Below are 26,373 nucleotides of genomic sequence, written 5' to 3'. Positions count from 1 at the left end.
GCTGAAAAGCTAAATTAAATATTAAATATTTCTCCTAAAAATCTGATTAAATCTAACAATATTTCCTGTCCCTCAAAAAAAAAAAAAAAATGGGGGAAAAACTTATATGATTTACATGGAGACTCTTTATGAAATATGAAATAGTATATATTTTTAGCCTATTAGATTTTCCGTAATTGCAATTTATCATAAATTTTCTCTCTGTTTAATGATGCTACAGTCACAAAACAAGTTGAAATTTAAACTCATCTGTCCTCTTGGCCCAATAGACCCTTAGGAAATATAATTGCCCAGGGATGCCCCATAAAATATCATTTAATGAATGTCTTCCTAAAGCTGGGTTGAAAAACCAACGAGGGATCAAGGATTGAATTATTAAAGTCTAACTTAATGTTACTGTTTTTATCACAACCTAGCTATATTAAGAATTTTATTACATAGTTGTTACTTTTTATCACTGCAGATCTGCAACACGAATAAAAACTTGGAAATCACTGAGTAAAATAGAATAAATCGGATTAAGATGTTTCATCAAAATTCATTTTTTACCTTTACACATTACACGCCTGTTGGTCCACGGTATCTTGCCTTAATTTTAAGCCTCATTCACACCCTATCCCAATTGCTCTTTTAAAGTATCGTTCCACCATTTGTTCTTAAGTAAACTGAAGCACTTTCCTAGTTGAAGGGATCCTCACTGACATTGGCAATAAAAGTGATTCTGACATGTATATCTCAACACATTGCAACCTGACTTCAGAGAACCTTTCAATAGCGACCTGGAATTGAACTGTTTAGTGTAGAAAGTCAACAGACCAATGGTCTGGTTTATGCATCACTCAAGGAAACAAAGATAGACAGAAAAAAATGTAATGGGCCAGTTCAGTTCTTTATTTACATGCTGCAAAATGTGAGATGCCATTGCCACTGAATGCTGCTGCATTGTCAACTCATGACCAAACATGGGTTTGTCAACAGAAGACAGGACACATGGCTTTATTTGTATGCCTTAATTCCCTACATGCTTTAATTACTGGACTACCAAGCATTAAGTGGAAAATTCATCATTCAACATCTACTGACCGAGCACACAAATAATCAGAGAGAATGAACAGAATCATTAAATTATCAGAATATGATTAAATCACTGAGCAAATAGAAAATGCATGATATAGTAAGAAAAAAAGCTGTAAAATATTATAGTTTACAATAATTATTCACATTCAAAGGCTTTACATCTCAATACATACACAACATGGCCCCTGAACATGACTTCAATCCAAATATGATTCATATATTAGAATTTAAATAACAGAATGAGCTAGAGGGCTAAACAATAGCCATCAAATAACATTATACAAGAATAAAAATACAAAACTGTATCCTAAGATCATTGCATTACTTATTTCAGATTTTAATAATACATCATCTGTACATCACAGTTCTAGTCAGTTACAAGCAAGGTAGAGCTCGCACAATGTAACCAACTGCCCTCAATTTGATTCGACGATTTCTCAAATGGGAGGAAACACTGATGGAGTGTTCCCTCAACTTAATAGACAGATACAGCAATTTCTCTGGAAATTTGGATTTGATAGATAAATCTGTAACATCCAACACTGAGCACTTGGCCCACGATCCTGTTCGTCTTAACTCCAGACAAACACTGAAGAAGAAGGACCTTGTCGAACAGGACCATCGGGTAAAAAAATAAAAATTTCAAAATGAAAAGCAGTATGATAAAACATATTGCTAAAACATGAACACACGTCAAAAACTCATTAAATTTCTATTGGGTCAAACAGCTGAGTGACGTGGCGATATGAAGAAGTGTGTTGGATAAGATCTTGCCATGATGTCCAGGGTGAAAGGCATTACTATGATTGAGTCAAAGAACCATAGCATCGGTATTCGTCTGTGGTTTTCTGTTCAGCATAGGTTTGTTCAGCACATAGGATTACGCTTTCTCTGGGACAGGAGAAGTTGAAGGTGAGCCCAGTTTGCCAACTAGCAAAGTATTCACACCACAAAGAAGTAGCAAGTGAATGATACAGAGCAGCCAGATCATCAGGTAATAGTCACTATGACCATCGCAGCTAAAAATTACCCACCTTTAAATCGGTATAAATTATGTATCCCCTGTGCCCTGGGAGAGGATGGCGAAAGAGGCTGAGCTACGGAATTGGCCATGCAGGAGAGATAAGCTAGTTATGATGATGAAGTATGAGTTAGTGGCTTGTTAACCCGCCTCCTGTAGGCAACATCCTCAGTTAACGGTTATGGAAGACTCACACTTGCACAAAAACTAAAGCAGACATACACATTGTTGTAGGAGAGCACTGTTTTTTTTCCATCCAGACATCAACTGGACAGAAATATGCATGAGACAGAGGTAACAGCTCAATTACTCTCATAATATTGGGGATCTGACACAAAACAAGGAAGTAGTGAATCTTCTTGCAGCATCTTCTACAACAATAAAATATATGCACAAGACAAGGACTGCCAACAGACAGTTTGCACATAAAGATGTGTGGTATGGGAGGATCTGGTTTACAGGCTACTTTGTGTGGTATGTATCATCGAAGCAGAAGATCCTTCTTGTGCGTTGGAGAGTCTGGTCGCGTTGTTCTAAGCACATTTTTTTCTACCTCAGAATGTTCAAAAAAAGCTGATGCACGTTGAGTAGCCTTGTCATCTGTTCACAGGAAAACTGCGGTGAAAGTCTCAGAGTGCACAAAGAACAAGCAAAGCAAACCTGAATCCAAAGTTGTATTTTCCCCATGATTCTACACAGGCAAACAAACAAGATGCCAGCAGCTGTAAAAATTTGTTGAGACTCCAATGATGAAGGGCACTAAAGAGGGTGTGACTCTGCTCAGTGATTGGCCTCGGAGCTAAAGAGGAGTGGCCACAGGAGGACCGGTCTTCCTATAGGCCAGGGTTTTGGTGCCTTTGATAGATCTTTCGCCACACTTCCTGGATCTTCTTACACCATCTGTCAGCATTTCCGCTCGGATCCATTAAATAGTATGTTCGGTTAGGCTGTAAACATTACAGGACAGGGAAAGAAGAGTTGTATTAAACCACTTTCGCCACATTGGAAAAGAAATGTGAAGATAGCGGGCAGGTATTGACATGCTGATGGAAGAAAGAGATAATATACCGTGTGAACAAAGAAGGTTTTGAAGTTTTTGGCCTCAGGGCGTAGCTCCAGAGACCATGGAATCTCTCCTTTCAGGACCTTGTTGACAGGATCCACATAGTACAGGTGTGGTCCTTCAGTGAGAAGCAGCTGTCTCCGTCGTGCAAACAAACCCTGCATCGGAATGCAACTTGTCAGTGAGGCTATAAACCTGTACTTTCATCTTCAGGTCTGTCTTATGACCACTTTTCAAAATCTGCATATAGTGGAGCCAATACTACAGCAGCATATTAAATTGTAAAATGATAATTCAATCGCGTAAAATAATTCAAATCAAAGGACTGACTTTAAAGTATAATAGCACAGATATGACCCTTAATGATGAAGTGTAAAAGGCCCTCAAGGACAAATGCAACAAAGACAATTTGACTTATTGGGACATGGCAAATCATATATGTGGAGTCTTTTTACTCAGTCATTATACACACAGACCTTTCGTTTGTCCACTGGACCCATTTTCAGAATCAAGTTGTTTTCAACAAACTGATGCCTACAAGAATAAGACATACAACCTTATTTATAAGGAGCTCATAATGCAAAATGAATGGAATTAAAATCACCATAACAAATTCCAGTTACCAGGGATTTCCAGTGGTTTGTTTGTCCAGCAGCAGCCGCTTCTCTTCGTCAGTGAACTGCAGGTCCAGCTCAAAAGAGTTGTTGTCCAGGTCATGGATATACTGTTCGATGTTGCTACTGGACCTCTGAGGTGGCGTGGATTCATGCGGTGACAGGGAGTGTGATGAACTGGACTGGGCCACCTGCATGTTGCTGAACTGGCTCAAGAGGTCGTCATACTGTGGTGGGGAATAGCAACATCAAACTTGGATTCCCGGTCTCAAATCACAGAGGAGAAAAAGACACCTACGTTTCCATAGCAGTCTTCATCATCCTCAGACATGGCCGGCAGGTAAGGGGTGAGCTTGGGGGGTGTTTGTAGGTGGAGATCATCCCAGGAAATAGTGTCAAAGAAAGGGTGCTGCTTTAGTGGGTCATACCCACCCATTTCTTCACACCCAATACGTTTCGATGGGTCCAGTGACTGGTAAAATATTGGCATAGTTATCAATTACGGCAAGCATATTGCACTCTGAATGACAACAGGTATGAGATAACTTACCAAAAGCTGTTGGACAAGATCCTTGGCTCTGGGAAAGAACTTTTCAGGGAACTCATACTCCAGCTTTATTATCTTTTGGAATATCAGGTATTCATTTCTACAAAGGAAAAGGATAAAAAAATAATACAAGTTTCAATATATGTAATTACAATTAAAATCTATCAGAATATTATGATTACTTATCCTTACTAAGTTGCAATATCATACTAATTCGGAACCAAGACAAAGGGTGCCTCACCAGCAGGGTGGATTTGTTTTGGCTACACAGTTATCTGATGTGGTATAATCAAGGCATAACATATTTGAAGACAAATTCCAAACTCCCAGTGGAAACTGGATACTATATGCAATGCTCTTTAACAATTATATATTGCAAAACAGTCAGACCCACCACTCAATGCATTACTGAAGTCTGCTATACATAACAGCAACTCATTTGAAAGGAAAAAATATGGCATGCAAAGACTTTGAAATGATTCTACTTGCATGCCTACAAACTTTGTACAATCCTCAATCCTGAGTACTAAGAGAATGTGATTATTGATGCTGACAACACAACACTAGGTAGATGCAAAGCTGTTTGAAGATCTTTTCATACCCAGCTCTGAATGGTGGTAAGCCAGCCACCAGCTGATAGATAATACATCCCAGGGCCCAGAGGTCGGAGCTAAGAAGGACAAAAAAAAAGAACAGTTAGCTGAAACTAAATATCTCGAACAGCCCATCGAGGTGAGGCGCATTTGACTTACCTCTTGCAAGCAGATTTCTCTGTTAGCAACTCTGGCGACACATATTGTGCTGTTCCCACAAACGAGTTTGCTCTCGCTGCGAAATGGAAACGGAAGCATTAGAATCAACATAATGAAGACGAGATGAATACTATGAGATCCAAAGCATTACCTTGCTTACTCTCTGATGATAACTGTTTTGCTGTCCCAAAATCTGTTATCTGAATGTGCATGTCTTCACTCAAAAGAATATTCTCTGGTTTTAGATCTCTGAAGAAAATACAACAAAACATTACTTGTAACACAGATACAATTGACAAATTCTGAATGAGTAAAAACTTGGTTCTTACCTATGTATAATCCCTTTATTGTGCAAGTATTCTAGAGCACAAACTATTTCAGCTGAGTAGAATCTAGTGCAGGTCTCATCAAATGAACCAATTTTTCGTATGTATTTCAGGAGTTCTCCGTTTTTGGCGTAACTCAGTCCAAAATCTTAGAGCACCTAGTTAAGGATCAACATGACTGAAGGGAGACTGTAAATTATGTGAAATTAAAACACAGAATACCTGCCATTGGTGTTTGAATACTAAAAACTAAAACAAACTGAGTCAAGCCAATCCTTAGACAATCAAGGCTCGATCCAACCGTCATAACAATAACCCTAAGTAGTGAGTGCACACGAGATATATTTGAGTGTGAGCCTTTGCTCTATCATAGAAATACAAAATTACCATGACCATTAGCAAACCAAGACCTTTTTGTATTGCAATCCCACTTCTTACTGACAGATCTATCCACTCATTCAAAAGGATACACAACTTCTCATCGTCTTGAAAAGTGAAGTAGAGTTTGACGAAGAATGGGTGGTCCAGGTTTGACATCAGATCCCTTTCTCTTTTCACATACTGTGATTTGTTCTCCTTTATAATATGTCGCTTCTCTAAAATTTTAACTGAAAGACAGGAAAGAAATAGACATTAACGTAAGCTATACAATCGGAAAGTTGATGAACTCCAAGCCTCGTACTTGCATATTCTTTTCCCGTCACCTGCTCTCTGGCCAGGACAACCTAGTGGAGAGACAAGAATCGTAATCAGGATCATTCTTGCCAAACTGATTGCAAATGTTTATATGATGACTCATCTTTGGATGTCACCCTAAGGAATGTCAGCGTGTAGCAACATCTTCAAAGCAATCATTTTTAAATGAAGTGGTACTTGCCGTCGAGAAAGAGCCTTCTCCCAGGATCTTGCCAAATCTAAAGTCCTCTGGCTTCTTTTTGCGAGGCTGAACCACCTGAGTGGCCGGCTGTGTGTGAAGGTCTGAGCCCTGCTGGCTGGCAGACATTCCTGCAGCACGGGCTTCTGACGATGAGCCCTCCACACTGGGACTGGGACAGTGGCTACTGCTTGCGCCTGGGATAGCAAGTGGCGAGCAGGAGTCAGGGTGGTTTCTTACCATTGATGGATGCGAGCAGGAACAAATGACAACGCTGGGCTGAATGGGCACAACATCATACTGGAAAGAAACAGAGTAAATTAGAGAACAAGCCGTGTAACAATGTATGCACTGCATAGAATACATTTTATTTATATTTATTAACAGTTCAAACGTCTGTAAATCCCGTAGCGTCCAACATATTTGTGGATGCAAAAATACCATGAACATTTGCAAACCAAGATTTAAAATCTAGCAAACCAAGTATAAATCTTGTTGATACTTTACGACATTGCTTCTTTATGAAATGTACAATGTTGCTTGGTCATGTCAATGTTTTTGGAAGAAAAAAACAATATTCTGACATTGACCAACTAACTACCTAGGTGTTTGGCTACAGTACAAGACAGCAAACATGTCAGTATGTGATATATAACGATGAATATTGCACACTGGTTAAAATGCACCTCATAATTTCCACAAGAAAATGACTATGCCAAAAGATTGTTTGGTTTTGGCAATGCCATTGCTCTCCGTTGTATTGTGGACATGATTCTGTATTTTCCAAAATTAAGTTAGCAAAACAATTACTAAAGGACACTAACTCATGTTTCTTGTAAGTCATTACTGACAAAACATTGTTTTACTGTCATGTTTTCTGATGGGTAAATGCTACTTTTTCATGGTAAATGAACAGAAAGTTGTTCCAATTGACAAAATAGCTACATTACTTTTATTCTTAGCTGTTTCTAGAAATATTAAACACAACTGTATATTCACCAGTTCATTTACAACAAAACAAACTTTTAAGTTTTCCAGACTAGGGAGGTAACACTTTCATCTTCACTCTGCTAACAGCCACTTTAACATGCTTTGACTGTGAGATGAGAGCCAAACAAGAGAGCTAGCAACTAGAAATGGCAGCACCTAGATTCTTTTGATAGTCGACTAGTCACGACTACTTAGCGGACCAGTTGGCGTATGATGTGTAGAGTTGTAATTTGAATATAAATGCATAAATATGTATGTAAATTGTATGTAAAACACTTTATACACTGCTAAATCTTGTTTTGAAAGTTGTGCTAAAATGTGGTATGCAAGGTATGTGTCCCATACTTTTTTGGGTTGTGATGGTCAAGTGGCTTCAGCTATTACTCCCCTAACAGCAAATTATGCTGAGAGAAACATTACAACGGCTGGTCAAGTAATGAACCCGTTGGCGACTAATTTAGCAGTCGTCCAATAGTCAAGTAGTCGTTGCAGCCCTAGTCCAAGGCATGCCCACTTACTTCCTCCCACTTGGTTACAATAATTGACATTGCACTGATGGAAGAAGTTGAGCTACTGTTCTACTTAAAAAAAAGAGAAAACACAACAGTGTGATAAAGAGAACCCATTATCAATCCTCCAACTCAGATTGTCCAATGGTCACCACACTTGTTTACTGACTTGTGAAAATAACAAAAACCTGAGATCAATGTCAAGAGATCAGGAAGAGCTGGTACTACATCCATGGTACATTTTTTTCTGAAGGAAACACAGTATCTAACGACACAAGCCGATGTTGTATCTGAATGCTTCACCAAAGTTGGGATTTCACGAAGCAACCTTGTCAGCTTGTCTTATTTGATCATGCTGTGACGACAAGTTCCGAACACCACGACGTGTATATCTCTATATATATGATCGCCGAAACGAGTAGGAATGTCATTCTTCTTGCCTTACCTTGACGCAGACCGAAAGCCAACTTTAATTTTCAAGTTAAGTTGTTCTTTCATCCAATATTTTGATTTCAAAAGCAAGGTGTGGCCACATTTAAGTCCACCAAGACCACTTGCAATCGGTGTTTCATTTAACCCATGTTGTACTTTTTTTCTCATGACTAAACAAACAGACAAACTATACATTAAACAACATCCAAGCCTTCGCAAGAGACGGGCCTGTGCGAACTTTCTGCTCGGAGGCTCTCGGTTCAATAGTAAACTTGACGCCAACCTTAGCAATCCAGGTAACTAACACCCATTCGGAAATCAAACATTACTGCTATAAGACCGTTGTCATGTTGTATAAACGGTTCTTTTGAAGACATTGGCCGCCGTTCAAACGTTAAAAATAACGCAATGACGCCGGAACAATACAACTTTAGACGGTGGCAATCTAAAGGTTGAACACACCACTGCTAGCTTGTTAGCATGATCCGAAAGCGCCAACAGATACAGACCACGTTTAAATGTCGTTGGGTCCAAGAAAACTCAACACCAACGTTGTCAAAGTATCGTCCAGACACCCAGGTGAGGTTTTCGGCAGGCGGAGAGGCGTGTTCAACTATACTACTTGCGTCGTAACGCTTAAATTGGTGTTAGCCAACAGTGGCTAGTTAGCATAGCTCGTGAGTGGTATCGATCTCTCCAATGAAGGCCCGACCGAACTATTTGTTGTCAATCAGCCGTCCCACGCTACATTTCCATCACCGGCTTCGAACCTTAGTTCATTGAAAAGTTGCGGCGCTTACCATATGACTCGTAGCTCTTGCCATGGGGAGGTTCCTTGAGAATTTATTTGAAATAAAATAATTAGAGAAGCTCCAGTAATGGCTGCCTCTGCGCCTTCATTTTCGAGCTGTGACGTCGTTCCACAACAATGTTACCGCAGGAGAGTCCCTATGTGTCCGCCCACTCTACTCACTCACAACTGGTACCATGACACACATTCTGTCGCGACAGAAGACCCCTGCTATCGATTACTGCAATCCAACAGTGAAGCAAGACGCGGTTATTCCTGTTTAAAACATCTGTCGAGCCCTTACAATGGCTCATTAAAAATACACGAAGTGTGTGAAAATATAATTCTGCTAAAGAATGTCCGCACACGTGGGCATTCAAAGTAGAGAATATCTGCAGTTTGTTTTTCGTAAACTCTTGTAAATGAAGAGAGTGACAGAGCTACCACGTGGAGGCGCCAGATTGACCTATGTATGTATATATGTATGAAATGTAAATAAAAGAACCGTCGCGATTTAAGAGCTCGGCTTTGAGATCAGTTTAAACCCTTTCGATTACTTGGCTCATGACTTGGATACCAGCAGCTTGACGTGTGAAGAATGTCTCGCAGCAGATGATGGGTGAAATGAAAATCACGCTCATCTCTTTCTACTCTCTCTTAGATGACCGGCGGCAGGCAGCCAGACCCATCATCACCAGGATTCAGTACCAAAGCCGTGCCTCAATGTGTTCATTTGCTTTAAGACTGCAACAGCATTAAACTTGAAAACTTTTTCAATTCACTTTATTAGCTCTTTCTTGAACTGAGATGCAACTTGGCTGTATTCCTGCGCCTTAACACCATTTGACCTTCCCAAAACTTTCAGCAGATACTGTGACTTTAGTATTTTATTTAACAAAACACATTACTTCTTTCACCGTGTTTTTCCCCCCAAACATGTGATCCTGTGTTCACAGAATGTACAAAATGTCACTTGATTTTCTTAACCTTGTGATGCTTGATTTCAATTTTTTACAGATGATGTATTTGAATAACCAAAATATAATACTTTATATATTTAATGCAGCCTCCCTATCATTATCTGACTCATCGTCATTTTCAGAGTTCACATTTCCGTCTTGTTCATCTTCGTCTTCCTCCGATGAGTCAGTTTCTTTGTCCGAATCTTCATCTTCGGGTTCACTGGAGGATGGATAAAGCTTCATCACAACGTTCCACAAATCCACACCATTTGCTATTTGTCACTCGCTATTTCCATCTAATCCATAAGTTATTTTCCACAGGAAGCATTTGTTAGGTTTACTGAAGATTCACTTGAGCAATGCATATTGCCGGAAACAGTGACCTGTGTGATCCTGATCATTAGCTCTTGCCATGATCATGTACTTTATTCTCAAATACAGTAATTTACATTCATAAGCAATTTAACTGAGACTCAAGTTTAATGAAAACATATTGCAAATCACATTAACATCAAGTTTGTTTTTTCTGCCTTCAAACCAACCTAAGAAAAACCATGTATTTTCACATGTTTTTCCTCAATAAAATGTAAGGTGCCAAAGGAAAACTTACCACTGTCGTCTGTTGAGGTTTCTGCACTCTACCCCAGAGGTGACATCAAATGGATCTAAAATGAAACATTTTTCAACACTGGTTGGAGGATAAATAATTGGTAAGACTAATAAATAAATGGCATTGGATTATTTGAAGTTATAAAATGAGACTGGTGAATGCAGAAGTTGATTTGGAGTTGCGTGTTCGATTACTGGACCACTTAAAATACTATTGCTATGCTATTCCGGTACTTAACTATAACCGTACAACGCTATGTGACACTATACTATGAGCTATAGTACAGCATATCATTATCACGCTCATAGTGTGATAGAGGATACATGATCTTTAACGATAATATCATGAAGCAACGCTAACCAATATGTAAAGACTGCTGTCTTCAAATATTTTTGTCCCACCCATACTATACGACCTATGTACTACATCTATGCAACAAGGTAACTCAACATTGTTAACAGATACCAAAATTTGAACTGTAAAAAAAGAAAAAATCACAATCATAAACTGTTTTCTTACCAAACTCCTCCTCGTGAGGTTTTGATGTCAGGAACTCTTTCTCCACATTAAGCAGCTCCTCTTCTGTCTGGCAGACAGAATATTTCTTCAACAGATCTTTATTCAGATCTATAAATGCTGAACCCCACTTAAACTTCCTCAACAAAAGTAATGCCAGTTCTTCAAAACCTGCAGAAAAAAAAAACAGTGGGTCTTTGATTGTGGGACTTCTTTGACTGTATTACCAGCTCTCTCGCCTTACCCACGATACAGAATGTGGCAGCAAAAGCCTCCACACAAGACAACTTGCAAGGTTTCCCATAGTTGACAGGGTTTGCAGCGACGAGGTATGGCAACAGCCGGGGATGGCTTCCGATCATTTTATTGAAGGGAGTCTCCTCCAGTTTGGCCCAAGAGCAATCGATCACTGCCAGACCATTGTTGGCAACAATGTCTCTGCCATTTAATAAAGTAGATACAATTACAAAATATATGTACGTTGCTATATTTCATGCCAATTCATCCAGTAAGATCGGCAACAAAGAGTATAAAAGGCGCACACACACACACACATATATATATATATATATATATATACCTGTCTGCTGGAGTCACATATTTGGAACCCATTGGACTTAGTATGAGGCCGTTGAATCTCTGATTGAGACGAAGGTTTCGCACAAAGCCTTTACGTACAAGTTTTCTGCCAGTGCATCGCTTGGGATCACAGTGGCCCAACTCCCACATGGCGAGTGGACATGGCAGTCTGACTTGGGAAGCTTCTGCACCCTCTTCTACATGAAGACTTGCTGTAAAGAGTGTTGAAGGTGAGTACAGTGCTGCGACTCTTACAGTGGACATACATATAACTTATGTATAGGTTATTAATATAAAATCGATGATTATAAATCCAGGGCTTGTGGTATAAAAATAGATGCTGATTCCGACAAATTAAAGTTGAGTTGTTCCAATCCTTTTTTTCCCCTAATAACCAACAATTTGATGTAAAACCATTTCAAGGACTTTAACAAATAATACATTTTATGTGCAGTTTGTGGGATATTATTACTATGTCAAAATGAACGTCGTGAACACAGTAAACGAGAATGGGATATTTATTTTTGTATTACATATAACACAACGTGGTACGTCTTAAATAATTACCTTCAAAGGCAGTGTGCATTTCCTCTGTGAAGGCCTCCAATGTCTTCCCCTTTACTTTGTGCCGAATGTCCTTCCCTTTGCTTTCAGGGCGCACAAATCTTCCCTGTTTTTTGCGACCCATTTTATTCGCTCTATTGCCACACTGTTGTCAACTTCCACCAGTGTTTACATGTCTAGCTAGCTTGGCTAACTGTAAAACTCCGCATTACGTTAAACACAACAGGCGACGTTTCACGTCCCAGTGTACAACGTGTATATTGAAAATACAATTTTGGCACTAAATATTTGGGACTCCTCAACCTTTCGACGAAAAAAAACAAGTTTAGCCGCAGCGTGGAAAGCACGTCGCAAGAAGGGGTCTGCGCATGCGTACTATTCAGTTCCTGACAGACGCCCCGTCACATGACTCAAACAGGAAGTACTGTACATTGCTGTTTGTAACGTTTATGAACAGAATTCAATGGCGAGTATACAGCATTCTGTTACTGTGATTTTAGGCTGTATATCTTTACTGGGTAAGTACTTTTCATGAATTAGCAAAACCAAACACGTCCTTTTAGTGTCTGCGTGACTGCATAATCGAAACGTTTTGGTGTTTTTTAACAGTTAGCCATGGGATTGCTGGTAAAATGAAGATTGTCGAGGAGCCCAATACATTTGGGTAAGCTTGCATTGTTAAGTCGCAAGTTTGTTCCGTACTCAAGTTCATTCATGCGCCTCTGTTCAGGGTCAATAATCCCTATCTGGCCCAGGGAAACAGACTGCAGCCCAAAGTAACCCCCTCTCCAGTGTCCGGTAAAAAGGCCGACTCTGCCGATCCTGTGATATATCTACAGCATTCACATTTTAGCAATAGCTGTTTTGCTAAACTGTACAACATTGTTCTGGTACAGGCCCAGCACATCTTCATCGTTTGTCTGGAAAATGCTTCTCACTGACTGAGTCAATGTAAGTTTTTATGACAATATTATGTTCATTAATCACTTCATCCAGTTTTTCATTTAGGTTGTGCCTATTTAGGCAAATGCACATTTTTGTCAAACATACATACTTATTTATTCATACTTTTTATCACCTCCGCCCTTCTCTAGTCTCAATGTTTGATATTTTCCAGGTATAAATATGAACTCTGCCCCTTTCACAACGTCACCCAACATGAGCAGTCCTTCCGATGGAATGCTTACAGTGGGATTCTCGGGTAAGAGCTTGCAAAAAAAAACAAAAAAAACAAGCGTGATAAGTGATAATGGATTTGACCAAGATTATTTGCCACACCCCAACAGGATCTGGCAGGAGTGGGAAATAGCAAACAATACTTTTATGGGCATGTGGATGAGAGAAGGAGATGCATGTGGAGCCAGAAGCAGAGAAACAAAGGTTGGTTGAAATGAAGGCTCAGTTGTAGTGAAACTCTTGCAAAGTATGAGGATCAAAATATGCAGTACAGTAGTGAAGGCAAAGGACGTTGTTCCAGTAAGTCACTCAAGTTAAATGGAGCAGGTGCTGCTCTACTGGATTGCGCTCTGTCTACAATAAACGTGAATCACATCAAGTCTCTTTCATGTTTCATCTTTCTGTAGGTCATATTCGTCTGTGGGACTAAAAGTAAACTTGCTGCAGTGTCAGAGCCGAGCACATGTGTGTACTCGCTTACTTTTGAGACGCCATTAGTCTGCCATCCACATGCACTTCTAGGTAATTATTATTAATTGTCAACATGCATTAAATTCACCATTAATAATTGATGTCTGTTTCAAGTGTACCCAACCCTGAGTGAAAGGCTTCAACATGAATGGGATGATGTTGAACAGTCCAAGTATGAAGGTCTTATAACTGAGCAGGTGAGTAGTTGAACGACCACGTCACGAGTCCGTATTGAGATGTGGTTGTTCGTGATTTGCTATATTTCGGCAGGGATACAACAATCTGCTAAAGGATATATTTGAGGAGGCGGGATTACTGAAAAGCCAGAAAGTGAATGTAAATCGGAATGAAGTGGCTGCAGATTTGGAAATGGACAGCTCGTTGCAAAAATGCACTGAGGTGTGTATATGTGATATACTGACCAAGCATTCCATTTTTTAAATTTGTTAAATACTGAATGGAAAATGATAATGTGGTTTTTCACTAACAGGACGTTCAAAAACTAAGAGAGGAGGTCCAGAGGCTGCAAGCGGTTCTTCGTCAACATAACATTCCTTTCACTCCGACACATAGTAAGTTATTTTGTTCAAAAATCTTTTTACTGGTTTAGCTGAACTATTCTTTTTGTTACAGATAAAAGCAAAGACCCTGCAGCAGTTTCAGATCAACACTTAAGAGGAGACATTGGACTCATTGATTTGCACTGACCGTCGTCATTCACTCCAGATGATAACTGTGTCACCCACAAATACTAAATACTCACCAGATACAGTGGGGAAGGGCCACAAAAACCTGCCACATGGCAATGAATTATATTGACAACGCTACATTTTTTTGCTTCAAAATAAAGTAAATACCATTGGGACAAGTACTTTGAGAAACTTTACTTCAGCTGGTGATTGAAATGTGAAAATACTAATCTCTCAGAATCTGAATGCTTTCTTGATGGCTTCACAGAAGAACACTGAAATGACTTTTTGTACAATGAATATTTATTTGTTATTTCTTTGCTTGTCAGTCGAAGACTGACGTTTAATCCAGGGGATGGAGTGATGCGCAGGCATCACTGGGAAAACATTCTACATTTCATGCATCTGAAATTGAGATTTAATAAACAAAATGTTGACAGCTGTTTCCTTGGAAGTTCATGTAAAAAAATCAAATCATCATAGACACTTCCATATCTACAAGTCACCGGCACTGAATGTTCAGAGGAAAGGAATCTGTACCCCAGGGTCACACGAACCCTGACATCAACACCACGAGCTAAGAATGGTGTGATGGGAGGACAGTGGATGCAGACTGAGGAGCCGCACAAGCAGAACAAATGCAAGACATCACAAATACTAGTTACATAGTAACATTCTTTCACCAACTGTCTATGTTACGTCAAAATGAAGCAAAAACAAAAACATTCATTAAACCAAACAGATTGACTTGTGGAAAAAAGTATCGAAACTTGTGCATTATTTTGTGCAACTTATGCACAAGCCACCTAGAGACAACACAGTGTTTCTGCTCAATGCCCGCTCAGGTTAGTAGCTGGATGACTTCCTTGGCTCTTTGCGCCCTCTGCTGGACGACCGTGTCGGCTGGCGCTTGTCCCGACTCCTGCACCAGGACCAACGCCTTCTGCACTGTGGTGTCCTTCGCTCCTCCACGGAGACCCTCCATGTACTCAAGCAGGATGGAGAACTTGTCATCAGGAATCTAGAAATAGAATGATCTGCATATTTATATCTCTGTAAAATAACTGAGCCAAATCAAAAAAGCATGGTTCTCCCTCTCATTACTGGGCAGTGTTGTTTTTAAATATACTGCATATATAAAAGACTGAGGTTAACATAGCATAATATTAAATACTGTACATAGAGTGGTGGAAAGGTTTTCGGATGCCTTTGAAGTTTCATACTATCTCAAACATCATTAAGAAAAAAAACGTGTGGATGCAATATACAGATGCAAATACAAATAATATGCGTTTGGATATATGTCACAAGAAAAACCAACAAAACCTAATTCCTGATAGTTTCAATATGTCAGCTCTCAATATTGTTGGTATCAAAGTCAACAAATAACAGAGAATGTTCACTGAACTGAACCAAAAATAAATAAACCATCACATCTAATCTAATCTTAAAAGGTACGTAAAATTTTGTTTCCTATCATTGGTACACTGTAGAATGCGTAGGGGGTCTGAAAGACGTTCCCCCCACTGTATTCTACCTACTTTTGGGGCTCACTATGGTTACGTGGTACTCTCTGGATTTTCTTTTCTTACGTTTTCTGGGGGGAAAGGTAAGTCTCAACAAGAAAGTAAGCTTACCATGTCAGGGTCAAACATGTGCTGCAATAACCAGGTCTGTCTTGTTTTCTGGAACTTCCACTCATCACGCTGGGTGGACCAACTGTAACCACACAACAAGATTAATCACCCATATTTTAGCAAATCAAAAATATTTTCAGCATAAAGAAAACAGCTGCTCCACAGAGTCAGTCAAACTGCTACAAGAATATTTTCAACAGATGCGTTAATGCATTTTAAGTCAAAAACAGAATTACAAAAAATAAATTCCGAAACAGCAAAACAAGCAATAATTGAAAAAGAAATCAAAAGGCACAGAGGTACACATTTACATTATTAAATAAAGCAATAACCTACAAATGGATAAAGGAACAAGACACGTTGGTGAGCAACAGAGCATCTATGATGTGTGGAGAAGATGACGTTACATGCCACTGTCAGGTCAGCAGATGGAGAAATGCAGACAGAAATCACAGGTGTCAAAGTGAAATCCCACAATGGGACCTCAGTGGGTGCAGGTTTTCGTTCCGACTAAACAAGCACACACAGTTTAACCAACCAGGTGTCAAGCTGAAACAAACAGCACCAGACTGACAATCACCTGATTAGTCGTCAGACACCTGACAGGTGAATAGGTGACTTGTTGCAACAAACCCACTGTGGCCCTTTGAGGACCGGTTTGAGACCCCTGATCTAGCAGGTGTTTACAAGCTTTCTCTTTTTGTGAGTGGACAGTGAATCTCTTCTTTGGTCAGTCACTGATCAGACACCTGTTTGAAGGCGGTCATGACAACAAGGTTGCATTCCCACAGTTCAATGTCCAGGGTCCCAATGTTAAGCCTACATCACCAAGTTGGTCTTTTTTCACATGTAAATATGTGTGCAGTGGAATGTCATGACTACACAACAGAAAATCGATATTAATGAATACATTTCAAAAATGTAACACACTTGGAAACCCTTACGTGTTTTACATACAACTGATTTTGTTAACACTGAATATTAACCGTTATTTTCACACCACTATTCTGCAGTAAACCTGTGTGGTTCCAGGGTATGTTGTCAATTCCCACTCAGACCAGTAAACACTGATGCAACAGCAAAAGCAAGGTGACTCCAACATGTCAGCTTCCAAAGGTACAATATTTTTATCCTTTACAAGAAACAAAATACAGAGATTCATATTTCATCAACAACATAATATAACACATTATTCTAAAAAGAATCTAAAAGAGATGCACTTCTCTGTTATTATAATTATACAGTGGTCCGTGGAAACTTTCTGGCTGTAATGTCATTTGCCATTACACAACTTAAAGAGTTATATTTTAACTTCTTAATGAACAATACGTTTTGGAATGATTATAAAGGGTATATTTTATGACCTTTAGAAACACATCACAGTTCAGCTGCTCTTTATGACACAAGTACCTAAATTCACCTTTGCTTCAAAAATGTACTTCAGTTTTGTCTTTTGTGAAGAAATGTTTTTTTTAATATTATGACCTCTACCCAGTTCTCATATTACCAAGCTGCAGCTATCTAATGGCCACCCCTCCATGTAGCTCTCACCAGGTCAGGTAGTCCAAGGCCTGCTGGGACGCTGTAGGTCCTGGAGCTTCACTCTTCTGTGTGGTCTTCCCCTCGGCCTTCAGTTTGTCCTTCTCTTCCTTTTTAAGGATCTTTTTTATCTTCCTCTGCAGGACCCGCTCCTCCTCAGGGTTCAAGACCTCCTTGTCCTCTAAAGACGAAGTCTCCTCTTTGGGGACACTGCTTTGGTGTGGAATCTGCAAATCAAAAGAAATGCTTTTGAAACGGTCCAATCGGGTTTGCTCACATGTGATTAACTGGTTATATGAGGTCAATATTTGATCAGTTCATAGGTTTCCAATATTTAACTGTGCTTGTTAACTTGACGAAAGCATTTCCTGTTACACTGCACTTGCACAGCTATTTCCTGAATCTATAGCTTTCGCTCAACACAATGCATCACACCCACCGCAAGCTTCTTACCAACTTTACAACAAAAAACAGACTGACACATGAAGAATCGCTATGATACGAAGTTTGCAAAGTTCTAAATGTCGAAGTTTTAAAAAGGTGAATGCACGTGCCACTATGACTGCCAGACTGTTTTAGCGGGAGTTAAACAAGGGAGCCAGTATGCTCTCTCATTTACCAGACCTCTGTCTGCAAGCTGACGGAAAAAAAGAGGGAGGGGAGGAAGACTTTCTGATCACACGGCCACAAAAAGTCACTGAGAAAGTATGCTGCTGTTTTTGTGCACTCAGGAAAAGCTCTCAACTCTGAGCAGTGAGCATCATTCTGATACATTTTGAGGCCAAGTTCAGCAGCAGCATCGCAGGATACTAACAAAGAGACGACTGCCGTCGAGATGGTAAGTGGAAACATGTGTTTTACTCTACAAAAAGTTCCTAAAAATGATGAAAACAACCCAAAGGGACACTTGAAGAGGTGAACCAAGCTTGGCATTTGTGTTTCAGGCCAGAGGCAGAAAACTTGCGTTTTGAATCACTAGTGAAAGTGTGTACAGCACAGTCGCACACACTGGTTCTTCTGCATTTTAATGGCTGAAAATATTCATTGTGCATTTTCCATCAGCACCACTAAATCACTTCACACCATTCACTCTCAGATAAAAATGTGACTTAAAAATAACTGTAAAATAAACACGACGCAACTGGAAACGTTATGCGTATATTTTCAAAATAATAGCACATTTTTCAATACAAAAACATTTGGAATGGAAGGCAGTAAAGTTAGTCCTTTAAAAGACCACACCGATTGTTAATACTGACAAACATGGCACGCACAGTGTCGTCAACTTCCTTTGAACATCTCATTTGAAAGGAAATCAAAACATTTAGGTTTCTGCGACTTGAACTACAAGCAAACAAAATGCAGATTATTTTCAGACTGGTTAATAAACAGAAATAAACAGTCTTCCTCATTCAATTTCAGAAAAACTATGATCGTCACTATACACCATGACTGACGGTGTGCACTCTCTGTTTCCTCTCAGTCAAACTCAGTCACACCACCACCAGGGACAGCAAGCACCACCAGGAACCTCACAGAGCAATGGGAGCAAATCATCCACACTGCAAAGTGTGTGTACATTTTCTTCGCTGCTGTGGGCTTCACTGCAGGCTGCTTCCTGATGTACAGCTTCAGCCAGAGCTACAGAGCGCAGAGACGGCTGACCTGGATCGACGGACTGCTCTGTGTTTACAGTGGTTTCCAGATGCTGCTCCTGCTCCTCTCACTCAATGCTGTGACCCACAGACCAGAGTACCTGCGGACGACAGCTCTGGGCTGTGCTGCACTCTCCTTCACCATCAACACAGTCTCTCTCTGCAGCCTGTTTGTCTTGGTGCTCATGGCTTACGTCCTAACTCTTGACCCACCGTCCAGAGCCCCTTTGAAGAAAGCCAGGGTATGTACTGGTGTGGTGGGTGTCTCCTCGGTTTTGATCTGCCTGGTTCTAGCAGGTATTCGAGGACCAAAGACTGATCTGCTTAAAGAGATCCCCTGCTTTATGGATTCAGATGGTGCTATGGTTACCTACCCAGCAGCAAAGTTGTGTCTGACCTTTGTGATTCCTTTTTCATTTATACTTGTTCTCCTTGTATGTGGATGTGTTAGGCAGAAGAAATCTAACGGAAGGTTTCTGTCCGGCTTAGAGGAGGGTCCAGTCTTTCTGGTAGTCACTGTCGTGGTGCTGGTCTGCCACCTCTTCTATGGCATATCGCTCGTGCGGGATTCCAGACAAACCCAAGAACCAGTCCATCGCAGGAGTGTGTTTCTCAGCGTGGCAGAGTTTGTACTGTTCATGGGGAGCAGTGTCAGTCTGCTGCTGGTTCTGGTGATGCACAGACCCTGTCGAGAGAGTCTCTTTGGAATTTTCAGTCAACTTAAGGACTGTTGTCGAAGTCCAGTTCGCACACAGACCACCAGAAACATCATCACTCCACACATCGAGATAACGGATACACTGCAGGACATCGAGTCATAGACCACGGAACTGAACCCCAAGAACAGAAACCTTAAAAGACTGGTAGAAGGATTTCAGGCTTGGAACGCACTAGGTACATTACATCTTATTTGGCACCTAGTACCTCTCCGTTCCCTGTGACTACCATCCAAGTATTTTGTTTTCCATAGGTATCCCATTTTCCTCTTCTGCGCTCAACAAGTGCCTCCTGTGCCCTGTTAACTCACGAAGCTTACAACAATCAATAAATAAATACAAAAAAACATCCAGGTTTGTCACGGCTACTCTCCTGCATCATGCCATTGACAACTCCTTTTGCTGAACTGCCACATCTCCACTATCTTTGTCATGTAGACACCATGTGCACCATAACATTGACCATTAAATTCCAAATAGTTTCTCTGGTTTACCTTCATGACCAGAGCTTTTGAGAATTACATTACATCCCTCATCTCTTTCAACTACAACCTCTCTCTCTCTACTCTACTCTTTACTTAGTTGCATTCCAATTACTCCTCAACATCAGGTTACCAACAAGAACGAGCAATGACACATACAGTTCGACTAAATGGCATAAAATTCCAGGTAATATGGGAACTTTTAAAACATTCAAAAATGATCCTCATTTAAGTGAATAACAATGTCAAACAAACTTTTCACAAACATATACTGCTACAACCACTGCACCTATTGTATGTCAGCTGCAACAACCTCAACACAAACAGTAAAACAACCTGAAGCAACAACTACTATTACTGTGGCCTTTTTTATACTCTCTTCTGATCCAAGAAGTCCTAAAACTACGACTGTTTCTACCACTTTGTTGCTATTGCAACAACAGCAACAATCACAAACATCAATTTGTCTGTTACTACTTCAACAACAAAGATTAGTATAGTCTTCCACTGTGACTAAGCAGCAACAATGAAAAGTACTACCACTATAAAAACTGCAAAGGCTTATCAATCTTTGCTACTGAGAGTACAACTATTGCAGATACTACAATAGCAACAACAATTACCAAAACTTCGACATGTTGCAAAAGTTGAAAGGAAGACATGATCTGCAGAGGAGCAACCCTGATAACAAGTTTGTTGCTATTTTGTTGCGCCAGTAATATTGTAAACAGCATCTCGGAAGTAACACCAGTGCTGCTCCTTAGAAAGGCAGCCCAGTTATATTTTTTGTGACACTGAGGTTACAATAAAATGAAATACATTTTTTTTTAAATCAGTCAAGGAAGTAAAAATCACACTTTTGAACTTGATTTGAGTCACAAATGGCCACAACCATGACACACTTATTCTGATAGTCCTGAACATGGTAAAAACCCCATTAGACACCACAGCAGTTACACAAATGAAAAACAGGATCTTCACGTGATACGGCTTATATGAACGTCTCCACTCTGTTATGTGTGAAAACACATAACACCCCTATTTATGTATTTAAACATACAATACCTATGAATGCACCGCATGACACTCCTTTCAGGAAATTATTTTTATTTTTTTGGAAAAGATAAAGTCCCAAAACATTCGTACTATAGCATTTAAGAGATTTGGCCCAGCCAAACCCAACTAAACAGGTGCACCTGCATTGTGATTGAAGTTGTGTTTATGGGTAAATGGAGGTGTCACACACGCACACACACTGCACTACGTCGCCATTTAAGGACAAGAGAACTCCACAGAAGAAAGATGTCTGATGAAGGTGAGTAAAACTCTTCAATTGAATGTCTATTGTCTTTTCAGTTGAATGCCTTTGACAGTTCTCTTATTAAAAATGTTGATACACTTGCTAAGAGCTTGAAAGATGCTTTACCTAAGAAGAGAAATTGACACCACTATGTCCTTACACACAAAATGTTGCGAATGTTTGTGCTTTGATACGTAGAAACATCATGTGTCACACTATGTGTCACTACAAATCTGAAAAACAGGTGGAGGATTTGACGGAATTCGCCTGCCTCCCTCCAGAAGCTAAGAGTTCAGTTCAGGCCAGAAGACAACAAGTTAAATCAGTGATGACAAGAGAAGGCCAGTGCTTATATCGCTTTTTAAATTCATGTTTTTTATTTCTTTCATGAGGGGATTTTTATTAGAGAGAGCGCTGGCTGCATCAATTTTGAATAAAGAGTTAATGTAAGGGGAGAATGGATGTGCAGGTTCTGATCTTTTAATGGTTATTGCCTCCTTCCAGGTAAGGGTTTTTTTAAGCAGCAAACAGAGATTTCAAGTGGGCTATTTTGGAACTGTAGAGTGAGAGTTGGATGGGCAGGGGCCTTGAATATTAATTTTGCAGCTGAACTATAAAGCAATTGGTTTGTTTGAACTTATGAAATTGTCCTTTCTTCCACAGATTTTTCGGGGGACTAAACAGCAGCAACAACCTGAAAGAGGGTGAAAGTTCTTAGAAGCTACAGCGCCATGACGACCAACATCCGTTTCCGTTGAAAAACCAGGACAATACTATGGACACAGCAATGTATGTGGACGACACCGAGTACGATTGGTTCACTCAACATAACAGTTCGGGCGGAGTGTCGGACGTAGAGCTGGGCGCTGCCGAGGGGCTTCAGATTTATGTCACCAGCCTCGTACTCTCCTGTCTTTATACTTTGTTTCTCTTCCCTGTGGGTTTAATTGGGAACATCCTCATCCTCGTTGTGAATCTGAAGCACAAGGCCCCCCTGAAGGCCCCGGATCTTTACTTTGTAAACCTGGCCGTGGCTGACCTCGCGCTTGTGGCTGACTCTCTTATAGAGGTCTTCAACCTGAAGCGAGGATATTATGACAAGACTGTCCTCTGCACGTTCATGAATCTTTTCCAGCAGATCAACATGTACAGCAGTGTTTTCTTCCTGACCTGGATGAGCTGCGATCGGCTTCTGATGATCACAGGCTCGAGGGGCCGCAGCATGCCACGCGCCCGACTCAGCTGCTGCCTTATTTGGATTCTCTCGTGCTTGCTCACCATGTTGCCCTTCACTGTCGCTCAAGTGCAGCACGCCGGAGAAATACACTTCTGCTTCGCTAACGTGTCTCAGATTCAGTGGATGGAAGTGATGTTGGGTTTCTTGTTGCCATTCTGTGTGATGGGCCTGTGCTACTGGAGGATTGCACGCGTGCTCCACCGCAGCGAGAGACAAGTCCATCGCCATCAGAGACCACGCAGGCAGAAGGCTCTGAGGATGATCTCAGCAGCCGTGTTTGTCTTCTTCCTCTGCTGGCTGCCAGAGAACACATTTATTTGTGTCCATCTCTTAAGGACAGGCAAACGGAAGAGCACCTTATGGGAGGAATACCAGTGGACTGGTCATGCTGTAAGGTTGGCTGCCTTCTCCAACAGCTGCCTGAATCCGCTCATCTACAGCTTCCTAGGAAAGAGCTTTCAAAAGAAGCTGAAGCTTTTTCTCAATCTTAAAAGCAACTCCACAACAGACAAGGTTTCAGTTCCCAAAAAATTCATCAGCCGAGCATAAGCTACACCTAAGCGAATAATTTGAAAAGTATTTGCCATGTTCAGAAAAATAAGTCTATCAATCACATTATATGTTACAGTTGGGGGTCCCATTACGACTGTCAGACTGTTGTATGAATTATGCTAAAACTCGCTCATTTTTACAAGGCATGTGACAATATTTTATTGATTATTAAAATAATTAGAAATAAGACAAAAAACTGGGCCTTTTATATTCCTTTCTTTTTTAATTAATTGCTCTCTGAAAACATGCATTAACCAAGACATTGTGAATGGGTTTCTACCATTTTAGCTTCCTTTTTTATATAATTTCTACTAGACTGCAAGACTTGAAAAACATCTAAAGCATAATCATGACAAAAAATATTTTTATTTTATATTTATTTGTCACGTTTTGATCTCACCTCTGTGTCCGCTGTTCTCTTCTTTCTCTTTTTCTTTTCCCTTTTCTTCTTCTCATCCTTTACAGAGATAGTAGTCTGCGAGACCGGCACTGGATCCTCCTGGTTTTAAATCAAAGTTATTAAATATTCAATTCAATACAAAATGTCACTCTAGACAAAAATAAACACAGAAAAGTATACTCACCCTTTTTTTCTTTTTAGATGACACTTCGCCTGTTTCATCCTCAGTTAAATGCAACTTCTTTCTTTTGGGGGATTTGCTTTTTGCCATGTTCTGATATCTGGGAAAAACAAATGGTTAAGTCTGTGTTCGTTATTTTGCAAAAGGCATCAGATACGTCGCAGCGAAGGCACCTTTATCGTGTTGTAATATCCGGTCTCTTATTTCATCAGGTCATTTTTAATTTTCAGTTCATAAACTTTTACTTACCGTAAATGATGTAGAAATGGACTGAAGAGGCGAGAGCGCTGAAACACGCATGGGTTCTCAACGCGGAAATGACGTCATCTCGATTGGACGGACTCAAGAGTTGGGATTAGTCACATTGTGTGTTCACCTTACATAAATTCGAGGAAAAGTAGTTTAAAAGTTGTAAGTGAATACATTTCAGATTATATAAAAATATTGTGCTTTAACGTATAATTCATGTAAAACCACAGTCGTATCATGAAAACATCTGTCAATCTATGTGGTAGGAACCATCGCTTTGTGACTGCGACGAGACGGAAGGGAATATAGGTTGCACACTTGTCTGGTTACATGACCTGATCAGGGAGCATATAACAAGAGCCCTCTGACCTGCTGTCCGTCCAAATAACATGAGCACTGGTTCCAAATGTCTGTGGCTACAGGACGAGTGTTTGCCGGTCTCATCCGCGCTGCTGGCGGTGGAAAACAATTCAGATACCCCGAGACATGGAGCCGGAGGTGAGTTTGAACGTGATGGCATTGAAGGAGAACTGATTCTCTTGTGATGTAATGAAGTAATAATAACCAAAGTAAGGAATGATTCGAATCCGTGTCATAAAGTATGTGTTCTACATAACTTTGACGACGTCACATTCATGATAAATGGTTGGATATCAAAGTATTGGCGTAAAATGACTGTTGATTGTTTACAGACTGACTGACGTAATGTTTTGTAGTACATGTCAAATAAATCAGCATTATCGTTTCTACATAATCTCTTTTGGGGTGATCATAATACAGATAGGTGAATGTGAGGACTTTGACCTCTAAAGTCAACTCCTTATGATGTTTGCAGTGTCATCGGTGCCAGGTTGCTAACGCAGAGCTGCCCGAGGCTGTCAAGAGACAAGAAAACTCAACTGGAAGATGAGAAAGTCAATAATGAACCCATCAAGTTCTCCAGCAGTAAGGCCAGCTACAAGGTGTGGAAGGTGGACAGGGGCATGGGAAGTCAGTTCGAGCGACCGCTGTGGAAAGTCCTGCCCGTCAGTGTGGTGTGCATCGCCTTCCTTCTGTGGTGCGTTCTGAGAGATGAAAAGGAAGTGGACGAATTGCTTGGCAAGCAGCTGAACGTGCAGCTTCCCGGACTTCTCCCGGATGAAGAGGAACCATCTCAAAATAAACCCAGTTGAAATCAAATGGACTCATGCTGTAAATATGATAGTATTTATTTTCAAATGATCTGCATTTGAAGGTGCTTTGTCACAGAAGCAGTGTCATGTTTTCATTGATGCGTATTGCCTTTTATTAAGATAATTGTATTGTGAACTAACTGTTCAAACGTGACCTTGATACAGCTTTTATCTGGTGTGTGCCTTTCATTTCTACTTTGTATTTGGGAATAGAGTTGGAACACAAAGTAGATTAAAAATATTTCATATTAAAATGAGTTCTCAAAAAATGTGACACCATATTTTAGTTATTTTATATTGTTGCTGTAGTTTCTTAGAAATGGGTGTTATGTCACTTTGTTTCAAAACAGTCTGATGCAGACAAATGTGTAAAAACTGCTCTCACAAGTGAGATCTGTCATGGGAAGACTCAGACTTGATGTGATGGTCTAAATTAACATGAAGCTTTGGCGCCAGATCAGTCTACATCAAGCACGATATGGTCGTCAGAGTGTCTAGTTTCTTTTCACACCTGCGATCTTCAGTACTGTATTCGTAAAGAGTCACCTGTGAGTCTACATGTAAGAGGAAATAAGAGTTCAGTTATGAGGCTGTTCCTGCAGAAATCAAACATGTAGATAAAGATAGCAGGCCTGTATTAAAATCTGACGGAAGAGGGTCTAATGTTATAATTATTATTTAATTATATTTT

At 40.1% G+C, this 26,373-nt stretch overlaps 7 protein-coding genes across 8 annotated transcripts; 4 read left to right on the top strand and 3 right to left on the bottom strand.

Moving 5' to 3' along the window:
* Nucleotides 1-870: 870 nt before the first annotated feature.
* On the bottom strand, nucleotides 871-9,258 carry pdpk1b (3-phosphoinositide dependent protein kinase 1b). The gene is made up of 14 exons (XM_053864785.1): nucleotides 9,006-9,258; nucleotides 6,278-6,574; nucleotides 6,083-6,125; nucleotides 5,871-6,008; nucleotides 5,404-5,548; nucleotides 5,226-5,323; nucleotides 5,075-5,150; nucleotides 4,924-4,992; nucleotides 4,326-4,422; nucleotides 4,074-4,247; nucleotides 3,785-4,002; nucleotides 3,638-3,695; nucleotides 3,167-3,319; nucleotides 871-3,045 (listed from the first exon to the last, which is right to left on the bottom strand). The coding sequence occupies exons 1-14, from the start codon at nucleotides 9,027-9,029 to the stop codon at nucleotides 2,932-2,934; spliced, it is 1,704 nt and encodes a 567-aa protein (XP_053720760.1). The 5' UTR covers nucleotides 9,030-9,258; the 3' UTR covers nucleotides 871-2,931.
* Nucleotides 9,259-9,543: 285 nt separating this feature from the next.
* Nucleotides 9,544-12,591, bottom strand: tsr3 (TSR3 ribosome maturation factor). Its single transcript, XM_053864791.1, has 6 exons — nucleotides 12,230-12,591; nucleotides 11,664-11,874; nucleotides 11,328-11,521; nucleotides 11,087-11,254; nucleotides 10,568-10,622; nucleotides 9,544-10,177 (listed from the first exon to the last, which is right to left on the bottom strand). Exons 1-6 carry the CDS (start codon nucleotides 12,348-12,350, stop codon nucleotides 10,045-10,047), a joined length of 882 nt encoding a protein of 293 aa, XP_053720766.1. The 5' UTR covers nucleotides 12,351-12,591; the 3' UTR covers nucleotides 9,544-10,044.
* A 26-nt stretch (nucleotides 12,592-12,617) lies between these two features.
* gnptg (N-acetylglucosamine-1-phosphate transferase subunit gamma) lies at nucleotides 12,618-15,004 on the top strand. The gene is made up of 11 exons (XM_053864790.1): nucleotides 12,618-12,744; nucleotides 12,836-12,890; nucleotides 12,957-13,024; nucleotides 13,123-13,177; nucleotides 13,344-13,427; nucleotides 13,513-13,606; nucleotides 13,810-13,924; nucleotides 13,988-14,070; nucleotides 14,144-14,272; nucleotides 14,364-14,445; nucleotides 14,507-15,004. The coding sequence occupies exons 1-11, from the start codon at nucleotides 12,690-12,692 to the stop codon at nucleotides 14,578-14,580; spliced, it is 894 nt and encodes a 297-aa protein (XP_053720765.1). The 5' UTR covers nucleotides 12,618-12,689; the 3' UTR covers nucleotides 14,581-15,004.
* On the bottom strand, nucleotides 14,845-25,037 carry LOC128758632 (uncharacterized protein C7orf50 homolog). Its single transcript, XM_053864792.1, has 7 exons — nucleotides 24,880-25,037; nucleotides 24,511-24,637; nucleotides 24,265-24,361; nucleotides 24,081-24,179; nucleotides 17,751-17,965; nucleotides 16,200-16,281; nucleotides 14,845-15,583 (listed from the first exon to the last, which is right to left on the bottom strand). The coding sequence occupies exons 3-7, from the start codon at nucleotides 24,349-24,351 to the stop codon at nucleotides 15,404-15,406; spliced, it is 663 nt and encodes a 220-aa protein (XP_053720767.1). The 5' UTR covers nucleotides 24,352-24,361; nucleotides 24,511-24,637; nucleotides 24,880-25,037; the 3' UTR covers nucleotides 14,845-15,403.
* Nucleotides 18,432-20,497, top strand: LOC128758629 (uncharacterized). Of its 2 annotated transcripts, XM_053864789.1 has the most exons (3): nucleotides 18,432-18,576; nucleotides 19,222-19,307; nucleotides 19,434-20,497. In XM_053864789.1, exons 1-3 carry the CDS (start codon nucleotides 18,574-18,576, stop codon nucleotides 20,212-20,214), a joined length of 870 nt encoding a protein of 289 aa, XP_053720764.1. In that variant the 5' UTR covers nucleotides 18,432-18,573; the 3' UTR covers nucleotides 20,215-20,497. The 2 variants fall into 2 exon arrangements, with proteins under 2 accessions (XP_053720764.1, XP_053720763.1); XM_053864788.1 differs by having other exon boundaries at nucleotides 19,222-20,497.
* LOC128758628 (G-protein coupled estrogen receptor 1-like) lies at nucleotides 21,729-24,240 on the top strand. Its single transcript, XM_053864787.1, has 2 exons — nucleotides 21,729-21,906; nucleotides 22,555-24,240. The coding sequence occupies exon 2, from the start codon at nucleotides 22,667-22,669 to the stop codon at nucleotides 23,675-23,677; it is 1,011 nt and encodes a 336-aa protein (XP_053720762.1). The 5' UTR covers nucleotides 21,729-21,906; nucleotides 22,555-22,666; the 3' UTR covers nucleotides 23,678-24,240.
* Nucleotides 24,786-25,989, top strand: LOC128758633 (protein ccsmst1). Its single transcript, XM_053864793.1, has 2 exons — nucleotides 24,786-25,008; nucleotides 25,346-25,989. Exons 1-2 carry the CDS (start codon nucleotides 24,917-24,919, stop codon nucleotides 25,680-25,682), a joined length of 429 nt encoding a protein of 142 aa, XP_053720768.1. The 5' UTR covers nucleotides 24,786-24,916; the 3' UTR covers nucleotides 25,683-25,989.
* The last annotated feature ends 384 nt before the right edge of the window (nucleotides 25,990-26,373 follow it).

This window comes from Synchiropus splendidus, chromosome 5 (assembly GCF_027744825.2).
Source record: "Synchiropus splendidus isolate RoL2022-P1 chromosome 5, RoL_Sspl_1.0, whole genome shotgun sequence".
NCBI classification, from domain to species: domain Eukaryota; kingdom Metazoa; phylum Chordata; class Actinopteri; order Syngnathiformes; family Callionymidae; genus Synchiropus; species Synchiropus splendidus.
The sequence above is the reverse complement of the archived record's forward strand: the minus strand, read 5'-3'. Positions and strand labels throughout refer to the sequence as shown.

Bases quoted from the DNA above. Each gene is read 5' to 3' on its own strand.
- LOC128758628 (XM_053864787.1), top strand. From the start codon at position 22,667: ATGGACACAGCAATGTATGTGGACGACACCGAGTACGATTGGTTCACT.
- pdpk1b (XM_053864785.1), bottom strand. From the start codon at position 9,029: ATGGCAAGAGCTACGAGTCATATG. The intron at 4,248-4,325 runs GTAAGTTATCTC...ATATTTTACCAG, and splicing joins ATCTTGTCCAACAGCTTTTG to TCACTGGACCCATCGAAACG. The intron at 3,320-3,637 runs GTCTGTGTGTAT...ATTCCGATGCAG, and splicing joins GTCCAGTGGACAAACGAAAG to GGTTTGTTTGCACGACGGAG.
- LOC128758633 (XM_053864793.1), top strand. From the start codon at position 24,917: ATGTCTGTGGCTACAGGACGAGTGTTTGCCGGTCTCATCCGCGCTGCT. The intron at 25,009-25,345 runs GTGAGTTTGAAC...TGATGTTTGCAG, and splicing joins CCCGAGACATGGAGCCGGAG to TGTCATCGGTGCCAGGTTGC.
- LOC128758632 (XM_053864792.1), bottom strand. From the start codon at position 24,351: ATGGCAAAAAGCAAATCCCCCAAAAGAAAGAAGTTGCATTTAACTGAG. The intron at 24,180-24,264 runs GTGAGTATACTT...ATTTAAAACCAG, and splicing joins CATCTAAAAAGAAAAAAAGG to GAGGATCCAGTGCCGGTCTC. The intron at 17,966-24,080 runs GTGAGATCAAAA...TTTGATTTGCAG, and splicing joins AGAGAACAGCGGACACAGAG to ATTCCACACCAAAGCAGTGT.
- tsr3 (XM_053864791.1), bottom strand. From the start codon at position 12,350: ATGGGTCGCAAAAAACAGGGAAGATTTGTGCGCCCTGAAAGCAAAGGG. The intron at 11,255-11,327 runs GTAAGGCGAGAG...TTTTTTCTGCAG, and splicing joins TGCCACATTCTGTATCGTGG to GTTTTGAAGAACTGGCATTA. The intron at 10,178-10,567 runs GTAAGTTTTCCT...TCCATCCTCCAG, and splicing joins AACCTCAACAGACGACAGTG to TGAACCCGAAGATGAAGATT.
- gnptg (XM_053864790.1), top strand. From the start codon at position 12,690: ATGGCGAGTATACAGCATTCTGTTACTGTGATTTTAGGCTGTATATCT. The intron at 12,745-12,835 runs GTAAGTACTTTT...GTTTTTTAACAG, and splicing joins AGGCTGTATATCTTTACTGG to TTAGCCATGGGATTGCTGGT. The intron at 14,273-14,363 runs GTGTGTATATGT...TTTCACTAACAG, and splicing joins CGTTGCAAAAATGCACTGAG to GACGTTCAAAAACTAAGAGA.